The 17,285-nt window shown below is 42.7% G+C and overlaps 1 protein-coding gene across 7 annotated transcripts in view; it reads right to left on the reverse strand.

The window, feature by feature from the left end:
- Nucleotides 1-13,177: 13,177 nt before the first annotated feature.
- LRRC25 (leucine rich repeat containing 25) overlaps nt 13,178-17,285 on the reverse strand; it is a 197,528-nt gene continuing 193,420 nt past the window's right edge. For all 7 annotated transcript variants that reach the window (XM_056574315.1, XM_056574271.1, XM_056574290.1 and 4 more), the window contains one exon: nt 13,178-13,404. In XM_056574315.1, the coding sequence (XP_056430290.1) occupies nt 13,236-13,404 (169 nt within the window). In that variant the 3' untranslated portion in view covers nt 13,178-13,235. The remainder of the gene's footprint in view (nt 13,405-17,285) is intronic.

Raw genomic sequence — 17,285 nt, forward strand, 5'->3', positions numbered from 1 at the left:
GGTTAATCTGGTCTGCGATGCGGCAAAGGCCTATATAAGAGGGTTAATGATCGAAAGAATGGCAAGAGTAAGGAAGAAAGCAAAAGAAGAAGCGGAGGAAATGAAAGGGCGGATAGAGATAGCAGAAAGGCAATATAGGAATACAAGATCGGTGGAAGATAAAGATAGTTGGGTAAAGGAGTTGAAGGAATATGAGATTGTGATCAAGAACCAAGCCATCAAAACGATGAATAGAGTATATAGGCAGAAATATTTTGAGGGTGGTAGACCAGGAACATTTTTGGCAAAAATGATTGCGGACAATACATCAAAAATAGAAATAAAGGCAATAAGAGAAAAGCAAGGGAAGATGAGGAACGAACAAAAAGAAATTATAGAGGTCTTCCATGAATATTATAGTAAAGTATATAAAACACAAGGTGAAATAGACAGGTTGGAGGTAGAAAGATATGTATCAGAATGCTGTCTTCATAAAATAACTAGTATAATGAGGGAAGGGTTAGGGACAGAGATTAGAGAAGAGGAGGTAAAAATAGGAATAAAACAAGCCCCAAAAGCTAAAGCAGTAGGTCCAGATGGGCTCCCATTTGAGTTATATAAAGTGTTTGGAAAGGTATTGATTCCGAGGCTAGTAGTATTATTTAATTAAATATTTAAAGGGGGGCAACTACCAGAGTCTATGAATAAAGCGATAATTATCCTTATTTTGAAGCCAGGAAAAGATGCAGCGGAGCCGGGGTCATACAGGCCAATTTCTCTGTTAAATACAGATATGAAAATCTTGGCCAAGATATTGGCGAATAGGTTGGCCGGTGTGACCTCGGGTCTAATAGGTAAAGATCAGTGTGGATTTAGGCAGGGGTATAGCACGGCAGACAATATAAGGAGATTGTTTGCGAATATACAAGAGGTGAGGGGGGGGCCACTCCATCCTGTCACTTGACACAGTCAAGGCTTTTGACAGGGTGGAGTGGCCTTATTTATGGAAAGTACTGGAAGGTTTTGGGCTGGGTGAGAGATTTATAAGATGGATACAAATATTGTATAAGAAACCAATGGCAGGAGTTTTAGTGAATGATGAAGAGACAGAGGGGTTTCCACTTACCAGAGGTACAAGACAGGGTTGTCCTCTCTCCCCCTACATTTTCTCCCTATATATAGAACCACTTGCAGTAAAAATTAGGAAGATGAAAGAGGTGGAGGGGTTTGGGTGTAGGGGGAGAGAGGACAAAATATCGTTGTTCGCAGATGACATTCTGATGTACGTTTCCAATACAGATCATATGCTGGATAAAGTAATAGCAACAGTGAAAAGCTTTGGTAAGATATCAGGACTACAAGTAAATTGGGAAAAAACTGTGCTGCTTCCCTTAGAAGGGAGAATAGAGCATAGTAAGGTTAGGGTGTTAAAAGAACATGAATCCTTTCGCTACTTGGGTATTGTAATTTCCAAAAAGGTAGAAGATTATATAAAATTAAATATAGATCCATTGCTGCAAAAGATAAGGACTAAATTTAAGATTTGGTGTGGACTTCCATTAAGTATGGCGGACAGAATTAGTTTGATAAAAATGATAACTTTACCCCAATTGCAATATGTTTTATTAAATAGTCCAATTTGGTTAGGGGAAAAAGTATTCAAGCAAATAGAATCTCTGTTGAGAGATTTAATCTGGAAGGGGAGAAGACCAAGGATAAAATTACAACATTTAGTAAAGGAAGAGAATAATGGAGGTCTGTCAGTTCCGGATTTTAGAACCTATTTTTGGGCAGCACAGTTAACCCATCTAATTAGATGGAAAGAAATGGACTATTTGGGAGGAGTAGTAGGGAGTAGGGGAGAAAAATGTGTAGGAATATGGGAATGGTTAGAAGGAGGTCAAATAAGTATTAGAGAAGGAGCAGGGGCAACGTTATTACAATTGGCACAAAAAGTTTGGGAGAAAATAAAGAGTGTAATAGCACAGAGGAAGGCGACACAATATACACCATTATTTGATAATAAAAAGTTTGAAGAAATCACTAAAACACAAACAAAAGAATTTTGGAATAGGTACAATATAAGATTTGTGGCACAAATATGAGAAGGAAATGGGTTAAGACCATTTTATAGTATATGTAGAGAATATGGAATTCCAGAGAATCAGGAGTTTAGATATTTTCATTTAAAAAACGCGGTGAGTAAAGTAAAGGAAAAAGAGTGGCTGATGGTACAAGAGGAACCACTAATGAAGGAGGGGATGGAGAAAGAAATTAGAAGGAAAATAACATCTAACATGTACAGATAATTGAAGAAGGTGCAAGATGATAGAGTGGTTCACAATAGTCAAAGGAAATGGGAGAATGAGACAGGAGAAATAAGTCAAACAGAGTGGGAAGGTATTTGGGAATGGGGTAAAGAATAAGATTGTAATACTTGAAGGCCTGTAGTCAGCCCGAGACCTTTAATCCCTGGTAGATTATTATAGTGGAATAGTAAAGAATTTTTTTTTTTCCTTTCTCCTTTTCCTCCCTTTTTGGATAGTTGCTGCCTCCTTTTCCTTGGTATATATAACCTATGAACAGCTTCGAGGGGGGGAGGAGAGGTCGGAAGGATGTTTATTTATTATTTTTTTTTTTTTTGTATGGTTGATAGTTGTAGAAGGAAGAGGAATGTGGAATTCAAAGAACTAAATAGCCTCAAATACCTATGATTCCTCGCCACCCTGACAGTCCAGGGTGAGTTAAATACTGCCGTGGAAGGTTGGGGGGTAGTTGGCCAGAGACTGCAACCAGTAAAAGGGGCAGCCTAGGGCCGGCAAGTCAGGGGAGAAATGGGTAGGAAAAATAAGAGGTAAAAAGGAAAATAATAAAAGGAAAAATATTAAAAAACCAAGAGGTGATGGGAGTGATGTATGTGTGTGTTTTTTTCCCCTCTTCTCCTCCTGCCTCCCTCCTCTCCCTGATCCTATCTCTTTATGGGGGGTTGGTACCCCCAAATCTGTGTTTCTGATTAATTGATTTATTTCTTAATTTATTTGAGGTGCAGGCTCTTTTTCGGGTTATAGCAGATTTTTAATTTTTATTTTTGCACCTATGGTCGATCCGTGCCACCAGTAGCAGGCCTGTGCTGTGTGGACAGACCATACCTATGTGTGCGGCCTGCCCCACCGCTGTCAGTGATTTAACACTGATCAGCTTTTTTGGGGGGTTCAGGCTGGTGCATTTTTTCGGGGTTAAGCATTTTATTATTTTATTTTTCGGGTATTTTGTGTGGGGGTCTTTGTATGTGCCACCAGCCACTGTGAGTGGCTGGACCCCCCACTGACGTCTGTGCTCCCTGTCGCCACCAAGCGCTAATCAGTGTGCACACCACTGATTAGGTACACGCTTTTTTTAGGCGCAGGGCTTTTTTTTGCGCTAGAAGTCCTTTTTTTAAGTGTTTTTTTCCCCCTTTTTAGTTTATATTTTTTCTGTTAGGGCGGGTTTAGTTAGGTTAGGTTAGGTTAGGGCGGGTTAGAAGGTATTATCGCACCATACCACACACAGCACATACACCGATACAGTTTTTCCCCCCACATATATATATATATATATATATATATAAATATACTTCACCGCTATCAGAGTAGGGAAATGGCCCGCAGGGCGTTTTCAGCAGAGGAGGCATATGCCATACTTGCCTCCAACACTGAAAGCACCTCAGAGGACGAGGAAGACCCCACCTTCCTTATTTCCTCGTCCTCCTCATCATCTAGTTCTGATGATGAGCCACCAAGCGGTGGAGACGCCACCAAGCGGGTCCGCAAACCTCCTCTGCTCCTGACCCTGTGCCCCATGCTAGAATGAGTCCCCCTGGCGCTCATACTAGTCAAGCCCCCCGGCCAAGTACACTGGTGCCCCGTACCGGAGAACTTGTCTGGACTGAGCCAGCGGACCACGAACCCGTGATTCCTGAGTTTGTTGGCGACTCAGGAATCAAGATTGACATTGTCGGGTTCATTGAAATAGACTTTTTTAGTTTTTTTTTCAGTGACGACTTTGTCAATCTGATGGTTGACCAGACGAATCTGTACACCCAACAGTTCATCGCCGCTCACCCGGGATCACTCTTGGCTAGGCCTAATGAGGACATTTTAGGGCCTCGTGCTGCATATGGGCCTGGTCAAGAAACCAAGTGTCCGGCAATATTGGAGTGGGGACGTCCTTTACCAGACCCTGCTCTACAATATGGCCATGGCACGTCCCCGGTTCGAGGCCATTCGGAAATGTTTGCATTATGCTGATAATGCGGCATGTCCCCCCCGAACTGATCCCGTGTATGACCGCCTGTATAAAATCAGGCCGGACATCAATCACTTCGGAGCCAAATTTTGGGAGGCCTATATCCCTGGAAGGGAGGTCGCTATTGATGAGTCTCTCATCAGCTTTAAGGGGAGACTCAGCTTCCAGCAATACATTCCTACCAAGCGGGCGTGGTATGGCGTGAAGATGTATAAACTTTGCGAGAGTACCTCAGGGTACACTTGCAAGTTTATGGTATATGAGGGACGAGATTCCCGCATTGAACCCCCAGATTGTTCCCCCACTCTGGGTGTTAGCGGGAAAATCGTTTGGGGCCTTTTGCACCCATTACTAGATAAAGGTTACCACCTTTACGTGGATAACTTTTATACTAGTATCCCTCTCTTCACATCCCTCACCGCCAGATCCACGGTCGCTTGTGGGACAGTCCGGAAGAATCAAAGAGGCCTTCCTATCCCCTGCAGACTCCTATCCCCCGGGGTGAGTCCTGTGCCTTTTCCCATGAAAACCTGTTGCTGGTCAGGTATAAGGACAAGAGGGATGTCCTTATGCTCACCTCTATTCATGGGAACGGCAGCACCCCTGTCCCTGTGCGAGGTATCGTGGGACCGGTCCTCAAGCCCGATTGTATTCTGGACTACAATTGGTATATGGGGGGAGTTGATCTTTCTGATCAAGTCCTCAAACCATATAATGCCATGCGGAAAACATGGGTATAGTACAAAAAAGTTGCGGTCTACATGGTACAGGTTACCATGTACAACACTTTTGTACTGTCCTATTACGCTGGCAACACAGGGACATTCCTGCAGTTTCAAGAGGAAGTTCTAAAGATGCTCATCTTTGGTGACCACCAAAGAGCGGGTCAGAGCACCTCTGGAACTGTGGGCACCAGGATCGTCCCCGACCAACACTTTCCAGGTGAGGTCCCCCACACTGGAAAGAAGGGACAATCTCAGAAAAAATGTAGAGTTTGTCGCAAGAGGGGGATTGGTAAGGACACCACCACTCAATGCGACACTTGCCCCGATCATCCGGGCCTCTGCATTAAGGAGTGCTTCAGGGAGTATCACACTTCCATGGAGTACAAATTTTTTTATCCTTTCACCTGATTTTCATTCCCCAGAATTCAACTCCAATGTACCAGTCCAGAGTACATTGTCTTCCAAATTTTAAAACCAAAACACCCCCCCCCCCCCAAAAAAAAAATCCTCAAACCTCTTTCCCAATACCCCTGTTATCTTTTTTTTCCCACCCAAAAAATGGGTCATGGGACACAGAGTCAACAGCATTAGGGGTTTGCAGTTGCCTCAAATGCGCAGCACTCTATCTCCACCTGAGCGGGGTGCGCATTTGAGGTAACAGGTTAGGGACGGCCACACACATCACATTCCCAGAATGATGATTCAGAGCATAGGGTTTGAGGCGGGCATAATTTTTACTTTCGGCTATACTCTGGGTCTTCATTCTGTGAATTGGCATATTCAATTATCCCATATGTTATATCCAACACGTTATCCCATATGTGGATTTGTTTCAATAGTCAGGAGAAAAAGCCCTCCAAAATTTGTAACCCAATTGCTCCAATTACCCCTTGTGAAATTTTCATTCCCCCCCCCCCCCCCATAGTACACTTCATCCATTCCTGGAAAATAAATTTAGGGAACACCCGTCTGTTCCAAATGTCCACTTCACTCCTGTACACCTTCCCTAGGGGTGTACTGATTGTAATATTCTCACATGTGGGTGTTCCTTTCTTGTATTTTCCTCTGAATGTATGTAACTGCTAGGTCCGTTAGAAACACCGGCCTCAAATGTGAAGAGTTCTCGCTCATGAGCTCTGTCGTATTTCCAGGTGACAATTTCGGAGTCACATGTTAGTTGTTCCCAGAAAGATGAAGCAGAGCATAGGTTGAAAATTGCAATTTTCCAAAGCTACCCTTCATCCATTCCTGGAAAATAAATTTAGGAAACACCCATGCGTTCAAAATGTCCTCTTTAGCCCTATACCCATTCCTCAGGGTGGGTACTTTCTGTAATGGTGTCACATGAGGGTGTTTCATTTTTGTATTTTCCTCTGAATGTATGTAATAGTCAGCTACTGATATGCCATAGGCCTCAAATGCAAACAGACCTCTATGACTTCTGAGCCTTGTTGCGCACCTGCCCAACACGTTATCCCATATGTGGATTTGTTTCAATAGTCAGGAGAAAAAGCCCTCCAAAATTTGTAACCCAATTGCTCCAATTACCCCTTGTGAAAATGTCAAAAATTGGGTAACCCCAGCATTTTAGTGTAAAAAAAATCAAAATTTTCATTTTACAGCCCACTGTTCAAAAAACCTGTGAGGTATAAGTACTCACTGTACCCCTTGTTACCTTCCTTGAGGGGTGTAGTTTCAAAATTGGGGTCACTTGCCGGGTTTTTTTTTTTTTTAAGCTTTTATGCCAGAACCTCAACCATTGCAGTGCAAAGCACCACTTTAGGCCTCAAATCTCATCGGTGCTGTCTCACTCCTAAGCCCTGTTTTGCACCCGCATAGTGCTTTACTGCCATATATGGGGTATATTCTTATTCTGGAGAAATTGGGCTACACATTTTGTGGAGCTTTTTTTCTCTTACTACTTGTGAAACAAACAAAAATTTGGTTAATACCAGCAATTTAGTATTAAAAATCAAATTTTTCACTTTTACGGCCCACTGTTGAAATAACCTGTGAGGTGTAAGTACTCACTCTACCCTTGTTACGTTCCTGGAGGGGTCTAGTTTCCAAAATGGTGTCACATGTGGGGGGTTTCTGCTGTTCTGGCTCCATGGGAGGTTTGATAATGTACATGACCCCGATAAGTTCAGCAAAATTATCTCTTCAAAAGACCAATGGCGCTCCTTCTGTCCTGAGACCTGTAGTGCGCCAGCAGAGCACTTAACATCCACATATGGGGCATTTTCATAATCAGGAAAAATTGGGCTTCAAATTTTGGGGTACATTTTCTCCTATTACACCATGTGAAAATGAAAAATTTGGAGTAACACCATAATTTTAGTGTTAAAAATCAATGATTTCACTTTCACAGCCCACTGTTCAAAAAACCTGTGATGTGTAAGTACTCACTGTAACGTTGTTACATTCCTTGAGGGGTCTACTTTCCAAAATGGTGTCACATGTGGGGGGTTTCTGCTGTTCTGGCATCATGGGAGGTTTGAAAATGTACATGACCCCGACTTCAATTTCAGCAATATTCTCTCTTCAAAAGACCAATGGCGCTCCTTCTGTTCTGAGACCTGTATTGTGCCAGAAGAGCACTAAACATCCACATATGGGGTATTTTCTTAATCGGGAGAAATTGGGCTTCAACTTTTGTGGTTCATTTTCTCCAATTATCCCTTGTGAAAAATAAAAATTTGGGGTAACACCATCAATTTAGTGTTAAAAATCAAATTTTCCATTTTCACATCCAACTTCAACGCAAAGTCGTCAAATACCTGTGAGGTGTTAAGGCTCACTATACCCCTTGTTACGTTCCTTGAGGGGTGTAGTTTCCAAAATAGTATGCCATGTGGGGGGGGGGGGGGGTTGCTGTTCTGGCACCCTGGGGACTTTCTAAATGCAATATACCCCCCAGAAACCATTTCAGCAAAATTCTCTTTCAAAAAGCCAAAGTTTGCTCCTTCTCTTCTGAGACCTGCAGTGTGCCAGCAGAGCACTTAATGTCCACATATGGGGCATTTTCTTAAACAGGAGAAATTGGGCTTAAAATTTGGGGGTCCATTTTCTCCTATTACCCCTTGTGAAAATGAAAAATTTGGGGTAACACCATCAATTTAGTGTAAAAAATCTAATTTTCCATTTTCACGTCCAACTTTAACGCAAAGTCGCTAAACCCCTGTGAGGTGTTAAAGGGGTACTCCCCTGGAAAAAAATGTTTTCTTAAATCAACTGGTGCCAGAAAGTTAAACAGATTTGTAAATTCCTTCTATTGAAAAATCTTAACCCTCCTAGTACTTATCAGCTTCTATTTGCTCTACAGGAAGTTATTTTCTTTTTGAATTTCCTTTCTGTCTGACCACTGTGCTCTCTGCTGACACCTCTGTCCATTTTAGGAACTGTATGGAGCAGGAGAGGTTTCCTATGGGGATTTGCTCCTACTCTGGACAGTTCCTAAAATATACAGAGATGTCAGCAGAGAGCACTGTGGTCAGACAGAAAGGAAATTCAAAAAGAAAATAACTTCCTGTGGAACAAATAGAAGCTGATAAGTACTAGAAGGATAAAGATTTTTAAATAGAAGTAATTTACAAATCTGTTTAACTTTCTGGCAACAGTTGATTAAATTTTTTTTTTTCCAGGGGAGTACCCCTTTAAGGCTCACTATGCCCTTATGTTCCTTGAGGGTTGTAGTTTCCAAAATAGTATGCCGTGTTTTTTTTTTTTTTTGCTGTTCTGGCACCATGGGGGCTTCCTAAAGGTAACATGGCCCCCAAAAACCATGACAGCAAAATTCGTTTTCAAAAATCTCACAGTTGCTCTTTCCCTTTTGAGTCATGTTGTGAGCCCACAGAGTGCTTTATGCCAACATATGAGGTATTTCCATACTCGAGAGAAATTGGGCTACAATTACTTTTTTTTTCACCTAATACCACTTTTAAAAATGAAAAAAAATGGGGCTACAAGAACATGTTAATGTAAGAAATGCAGATTTAGATTTTTCTCCTCCACTTTGCTGCTATTCTTGTGAAGCTCCTAAAGGGTTAACAAACTTTCTGAATGTCATTTTGAATATTTTGAGGGGTGTAGTTTCTATAATGGGGTCATTTAGGGGGTATTTCTCACAGAAAGGCCCCTCAAATCCACTTCAAACTTAACTGGTCCCTGAAAAATTCAGATTTTGAAATTTTCCTAAACATTTTGAAAATCACTGCTATACTTTGAAACCCTCTGATGTCTTCCAAAAGTAAAAATATGTCCATTTTATGATGCCAATATAAAGTAGACATATTGTATTTGTGAATCAATATAAAATGTATTTGGAATATCCATTTTCCTTACAAGCAGAGAGTTTCAAAGTTAGAAAAATGCAAAATTTTCGAAATTTTCATGAAATTTTGTGATTTTTCGCCAAGAAAGGATGCAAGTAACGATGAAAATTTACCACTTACATAAATTAGAATATGTCTCGAAAAAACATCCTCAGAATCAGAATAATCGGTAAAAGCCTCTTAGAGTTATTAATGCTTAAAGTGACAGTGGTCAGAATGGCAAAAAATTGCTCCGTCCTTAAGGGGTTAAGGCTATGGACATCTTTGAAAATCAAGTTTTTAGTATTGCTTTGTACTTTTTTTGATACAAAACATTCCTCTATAGGTCTTTAAATTAAAGTTGATTGCCATGTCTAGAGTTAAAAAGAGGTGTACGGACACGAGGAGGGTCTCTACCTGCCTCCTTGTTGGCCGATCGCCGAAAGACTGCTCCGTGCCTGAGATCCAGGAAGGAGCAGTCGAGCGTCGAAAACACTGATAAATGCTATGCTATATCATTGATCAGTGCTGGCAATCAGTGTAATGCATGTTATAGTCCCCTATGGGGGCTATAACATTGCAAAACAAAAAGTGAAAAAAGTTAATAAAGATGATTTTGCCCCTTCCCTAATAAAAGTTTGAATCACCCACCTTTTACCATTTAAAAAAAAACTGTGTAAAGAAAAATAAATATAAAAATAAACACGTTTATTTAGGGAGTGCCAGGCAGGGATAGGGGTGGGATCCATTAGGGAGTGCATGCTGGCTGTATAAAACACAGCAAGTGCTCCTGCGCAGCCCCTAGTGGACAGAGTGGAAAGAGCACCAACAGACATACCAAAGCAGGAAGACCAGGAAATACAGTTGACACATGTCATAGAGAATGTCGTACGATGCTGGTAAGAATCAGGACACATGGTGAGCTGGTGGTTGCCAACCAGCAGCATTACAGTCTATCGCCTGTGTGTAAGCTGTCCCCCCTTCCAATTTCCGAGCTGTTGTGTATCCCCTCCCCCTTCCTGCTGCCATCTCTCACAGTGAGAGGGCAAATGGTACTTAAAACAGACAGACAGACTAGCTGCTGAAAAGTCAGAAATTTGTAAAGAGTATTAAGAAATGTGCTTAATTTTGCATTCAGACAACAGATGAGCAACAGCAACAACAAACAAAAACAATCAGTGGAAAGATGTCCATAGCTTTTAAAGTTTGTAAGGAATATTGTCCAGGTAATACTGGATGTTATTGTTGTTAAAGGGTAACTTTGGTACAAACATTCTTATCCCCTACCCACAGGATAGGGGATAAGTGTCTGATTGTGGGGCATCTGACCACTGGGACCCCCTGATCTTCTTCCTGGCACCCCTACTCTACTCATGCTCAGAGCGACCATTGCACAAAGCGGTGGCCAACATGCCCCCTCCATTTAACTCTATGGGAGATCCAGAGATACAACATTTGTGTATCTGCGGCTTTCCCATAGAGTTACATAGAGGGGGCGTGTTGGCCACTGCTTTGTGCAGTGGCTGATGGTAATCCGTGCATGGAGCTGAGGTTGCTTCCTTTATGAGTAGAGTTGGGGTGCCAGGCAGAAGATTGCTGCCACACCCCACCCATTCATGTCTATAGGAGGGGGCGTGATGGCTGGACATTAATGGAGGGGACAGAGTGTAACCTCATGAACACAGAAGCACCATACTTCCGTGTTCATGAACGCCGCAGCACCGGCCCAGAGATCTGACATGCTATCCCTATCCTTTGCATAGGAGATAACATGTCTAGGAGTGGAGTACTCCTTTAAGGATAATTTTGCCCAAACTCTGTAACTGCAATATTTAATAACAGTGCCATCACATATTTAGCTCTTGAATCCCCATGATAACTGTCAGCACCATATTTTGAATTCCTTGGTCACTTATTTCCAACATACACTGGATAGCTTGACAGAGGACAACTCACAATTTTTAGTTGATTTGCCTTAGTTTATTATAATGCAGAAGTGCTCTTTAACAAGTAAATGAATGCTTACATACTTTTATTATTTGTTGCTTTGAGAACATTAAACAGGTGGAAAATAACAAACAACTTAAATTGTGCAGTATAAGCAATTTCAGAACCCAAAGGCATAAAATACAATCATGAACTCTTTTCCAATATTATGTACATCAAGTTTTAGCTTTAAATAATGAAACCTTCAGCAATGGTTTAAAATAGTTTGTGCACATAAAAGTCACAAAAGAATGATGCCTCCTATTTCCTGCAGTTCAATTGTCAGATTTACTGTGAAGGATGGTATAACATGAGACATGATTCAATGACAGTCAGTGAGAGTTATTGTACTGCTGGAGACCAAATAGATACAGATAAGACTCACAAATGGGGATTTCGGTCCTGCCCTTACTGAACAGCTATCTTACAAAAAAAAGACAAAAAACAAACCGACACCCACACTACTTCTTTTACAGACTTATTAATAATAACATATGCAATAGTCCTTATTTTATTTTCTACTCACAGTTAAGATCTCTTCTTGCAGATATAAACCTTATTTTTCCAAGGAGAGAAACACAGAGCTAATTTCTTCCAAATCAGCACCACCTCTGCACTCAGGTTGAGTGTAGCATTGCAGCTCAGTTCCATTGAAGTAAATGGAGCCAAGTTGTAATACCAACAGACAACCTTAGAACAGGGTGGTGTTGTTTTGAAAGAAAATAGCTTTGTGTTTCTATCCCTGGATAATCTCTTTAAAGCAATACCATTATACATGTAAATTATCAGACCTGTAGCAATAGTAAAGATTACATTTAACCCCTTAATGACATAGGAAGTAAATGTACATTCTGATGCCCTGGTACTTAATGCACCAGGACTTACATTTACGTTCTATACATGACGAGAGCACCGGAACAGATGCTGTGATCAATACAGATCACGGCATCTGCGGCAGTGCGGCACTTAAAATGGACGAAAATGGACGGTGCTGCCGTGGGGATCCAATCATCTATAATGGCGGACGGAGGTTCCCTCACTTGCCTCCATCTGTCTCCTGGGGTATTCTGCTCTGGTCTGAGATCGAGCAGACCAGAGCAGAAGATTGCCGATAACACTGAGCAGTGCTGTGTCCTATGCATTGCACTGAACAGAATTAGCAATCAAATGATTGCTATAAATAGTCCCCTATTGGGACATAAAAAGGGTAAACAATAAGTAAAAAAAAAATAGAAAAATCCCCTCCCCCAATAAAAATGTAAATCCCTTTTTCCCATTTTACCCCCAAAAAGCGTAAAAAAATAATAATTAATACACATATTTGGTATCACCAAAGTGATCCCGTACAATGAACGGCGTAAACGTGAAAACAAAACAGTCTAAAATTGCGAGGTGGGGCCGTGTTCCGGCGCAACTGTGACACGTGGCTCCGCCTCCAAAACTCACTACATACATAGGGATGCTGCCGGAAAGCCATAGTATTTTATTGTATATCATGAAATACTTTGTACCTTCAACTAATACATTGTTGCCTTGTTCTTTTGTTCTTCTTTTTTGCACTTTTTTCTTGCACTTTGGTGATTGCGAGTACGTTTCTGGGCAAATACATGGTTGCCTTGTAGTTAATTTTTACTTTATTCATACTGAACCTGTAGCTGCTACTATGTGTTTCTACCAGGCATGGTAAAAGGGATAAGAGTTTTCCTTGTGGAGACACCATTGCTGGTGTGTGGAGCTTCAATTGCCATTAATGCTCCACTGGGCATTTTGGGAAGAGGGAATATGCAAAGCAGCTCAATCACACCACCTATTCCCCTTTACCAGGCATAGTAAGCATGTTGTGTAGGATTGGATGAATAGGTCAAAGAAGTCAAAACATTACAGGACAAGTTCATCAACATAACATTTGATCCATTTCACACACTGCATCTTAAAGTTGACGAACGCTTTACTGATCTGGTAAAATGTACACATCATCTTCTTCATGGCTCCTGCTTTTCTCGTGAGTAGGTTCTGAGTAGTTATAATAAAGCCCTTGGGTGTTGGTGTAAATTGGTTGGTCGCCCTCGTTGACATCACTTTCCAGATATATGTCTTCTTCTGCCACATGTTTGCTTCTGGTAAAACAAAGAGAGCAATGTTGAATCTGATTTGACTCATCCAGACCATATCTATTATCCAGGATATTCAATAGATATAGATGTATCTTTACAGTCCTGACAACTTTATATATTTGGTGTAAACTAGAATCACTATGGGGTACTCCAGCATATGATAATGAGTGAGCGCTGAGAGCGGTCATACGGAGACCGCTCCCCGCCACTGCGGGTATGCGCTACACCGGCACTTCCTGTGAACAGCAGAACCGTACCAGGAGCAAGGTGCAAAAACCAGTACCGTGGGCTCGGAGTTCTGCTGTTTTGTCTCTAGAGAGTGAGAGCACAAGTATCGGGTGCCCCTCTCATATATGAATTCAGCCACTTTGTTTTGCAATTTACTATAATACAACTTTTTGATATTCTCTGGGTTATACTCCTGAGGACGCCCTTATATTGGGGCAGAAACGCGTTGGGTTTGACCCAGGCATTAAGAGCAATAATACTTAGTATTTAGTAAATCCACATAATTGTGGTAGTTGTTTGGGGGTATCCTACATACCCTTGATTTTTTGAGGTGGCGGCAAAATTTATGCACATAATTTTTGGTGTATTTTAATGCATATCAATAAAGGATAACTTTTAATGGCACCCACCCATTTTAACAATATAATTTGTTATTTTTTCTATGATTTTTTTTTTGGAACTCCAGCATATGATAACTTATCCCCTATCCACAGAGAAGAAGGGTTTTATTGTGGGGGAATGGGGTGTTTGACTGCTTTTACAATATCAAAAATATTTATTATAGTGTATAAGGCAGCATCTTTCTATCCAGTAAAATAAGACAACTGAGGAAATCTGCAGAACATCTAATAAATTAAAATTGTGAAAAAACACTGATAATAATATTCATATATTCAGTGATATTCAAAAGATCATGATGGATGAATGGATGAAATGAATGGATCAAAAAAGATCATATTAAAGGGGTACTCTGCCCCAGACATCTTATCCCCTATCCAAAGGTTAGGGGATAAGATGTCTGATCGCGGGGGTCCCGCCGCTGGGGACCCCCGTGATCTCTGCAGTGCCGCCCCACCGTCATCACTGCACAGAGCCAACTTGCTCTGTGCGTGATGACGGGACATTGCAGGGGATGGGACATCATGACGTCATGGCGCCGTCCTTGTGACATAAAGCTCGACTTGTATTGAGTGGGCGGGACATGACGTCATTGGGGGGGGGGCAGAGCCCCGTCATCATGCACAGAGCCAGTTTTCTCTGTAGTGATAGCAGTAGGGTGGCACTGCAGAGATCGCGGGGGTCCACAGCGGCAGAACCCCCGCGATCAGACATCTTATCCCCTATCCTTTGGATAGGGGATAAGATGTTTGGGGCGGAGTAACCCTTTAATATGGAAGTTTGCAAAAACAGAAGTAGTGGTTTTAAGTATGAAATAAATGTGACCATACTACTGTAATTTGTGTACAATAAGGATATATAATACAGTATTAATTATTTGCTAATTACATAGGAACATGATTTAAGGGGTTTTCTGAGAATTAATGACTGATGGTCTCTCCAGAGGAAAGGCCATCAACCGCTGATCGGCAAGGTGCCCATATTAGGCTCCCCAATGATCAGCTATTTGGTTGTCCACACTTTGAAGTAAACAGAGCTTCCGTGCTGTGCCGTTTATTGTGGAGAAGTTAATGAGAGCTGAGCTGCAGTTATCTAGGGGGGGGGGGGCTGATTAACATGAGTTGCGGCCTCCTGACTCTCAACCGACAGATGATGTTTGTTCTAGGAGGGATAAGTCGGCACCAGAGCAGTCTGGCTGCAAGTTACCCCCACCCTTTACCATGGAGAAGACATCGGGATTTGGTTGATACTTTTGGAGCCTGTGACGGGTTACATAGTGCTTGGCAAGAATGTTTGCTCCATGCATGTACCAGAGCAAATATTATAATGAAATAGAAGAATAAAAGCATACAGATAAGAATTCTGTGTATGAAGACAAGCTGTTGTAAAGGGCCCTGAAGAAAAGGTCATCTTGAACAATCTCTGTATTTTTTTTTTTTATATCAACTGGTGCCAGAAAGTTAAACAGATTTCTAAATGACTTCTATTTAAAAATCATAATCCTTCCAGTACTTATCAACTGCCGTATGCTCCACAGGAAATTGTTTTCTTTTTGAATTTCTTTTCTGTCTCTGCTCTCTGCTCTCTGCTGACACCTCTGTCCATGTCAGGAACTGTCGAGAGCAGGAGAGGTTTGCTATGGGGATTTTCTCCTGCTCTGGACAGTTTCTGAAATGGTGTCAGCAGAGAGCACTGTGGTTAGACAGAAAGGAAATTCAAAAAGAAAAGAACTTCCTCTGGAGCATACAGCAGATAAGTACAGGAAGGATTTAGATTTTGAAATAGAAGTAATTTACAAATCTGTTTAACTTTCTGTCACCAGATAAAAAAAATAAAAAAAAGCCTTTCTAACGGAGTACCTCTAGTCAACTTCTCCTCTTCGTAACCCCCTCCCCTACAGTGTAACAAAAATTGGTTAAGCAGCAGATCAGTGACAGTGACATTGTTACGCCTAGCGCTCCGGGTCCCCGCTCCTCCCCGGAGCGCTCACGGCGTCTTTCTCCCTGCAGCGCCCTGGTCAGTCCCGCTGACCGGGAGCGCTGCACTGTCATGGCCGTCGGGGATGCGATTCGCACAGCGGGACGCGCCCGCTTGCGAATCGCATCCCAGGTCACTTACCCGTCCCGGTCCCCTGCTGTCTTGTGCTGGCGCGCGCGGCTCCGCTCTCTAGGGCGCGCGCGCGCCAGCTCTCTGAGACTTAAAGGGCCAGTGCACCAATGATTGGTGCCTGGCCCAATTAGCTTAATTGGCTTCCATCTGCTCCCTGGCTATATCTGATCTCCTCCCTTGCACTCCCTTGCCGGATCTTGTTGCCTTGTGCCAGTGAAAGCGTTTAGTGTGTCCAAAGCCTGTGTACCTGAACTTCTGCTATCCATCCTGACTACGAACCTTGCCGCCTGCCCCCGACCTTCTGCTACGTCTGACCTTGCCTCTGCCTAGTCCTTCTGTCCCACGCCTTCTCAGCAGTCAGCGAGGTTGAGCCGTTGCTAGTGGATACGACCTGGTTGCTACTGCCGCAGCAAGACCATCCCGCTTTGCGGCGGGCTCTGGTGAAAACCAGTAGCCTCTTAGAACCGGTCCACTAGCACGGTCCACGCCAATCCCTCGCTGACACAGCGGATCAACAACCCGTAAGCCGAATCGTGACAGTAGATCCGGCCGAGTGGCCGCTCCTAGCCTCCGCTTGTCCCTGCCGGACAAATTTGATGGGGACTCTAAACTCTGCCGTGGATTTTTGTCTCAGTGTTCCCTGCATATGGAGATGTTGTCGGACTTGTTTCCTACAGAACGGTCTAAGGTGGCGTTCGTAGTAAGCCTTCTTTCAGGAAAGGCCTTGTCTTGGGCCACACCGCTCTGGGACCGCAATGATCCTGCCACAGCCACAGTCCAGTCCTTCTTCGCTGAAGTCCGGAGTGTCTTCGAGGAGCCAGCCCGAGCTTCTTCTGCCGAGACTGCCCTGTTGAACCTGGTCCAGGGTAATTCTTCAGTGGGCGAGTACGCCATCCAATTTCGTACTCTTGCTTCCGAGTTATCATGGAATAACGAGGCTCTCTGCGCGACCTTTAAAAAAGGCCTATCCAGTCGCATCAAGGATGTGCTGGCCGCACAAGAGATTCCTGCCAACCTCCAAGAACTCATCCATTTGGCTACCCGCATTGACATGCGTTTTTCTGAGCGACACCAAGAGCTCCGCCAGGAAAAAGACTTAGATCTCTGGGCACCTCTCCCACAGCATCCTTTGCAGTCTACGCCTGGGC

This window comes from Hyla sarda, chromosome 1, assembly GCF_029499605.1.
Source record: "Hyla sarda isolate aHylSar1 chromosome 1, aHylSar1.hap1, whole genome shotgun sequence".
NCBI classification, from domain to species: Eukaryota; Metazoa; Chordata; class Amphibia; order Anura; family Hylidae; genus Hyla; species Hyla sarda.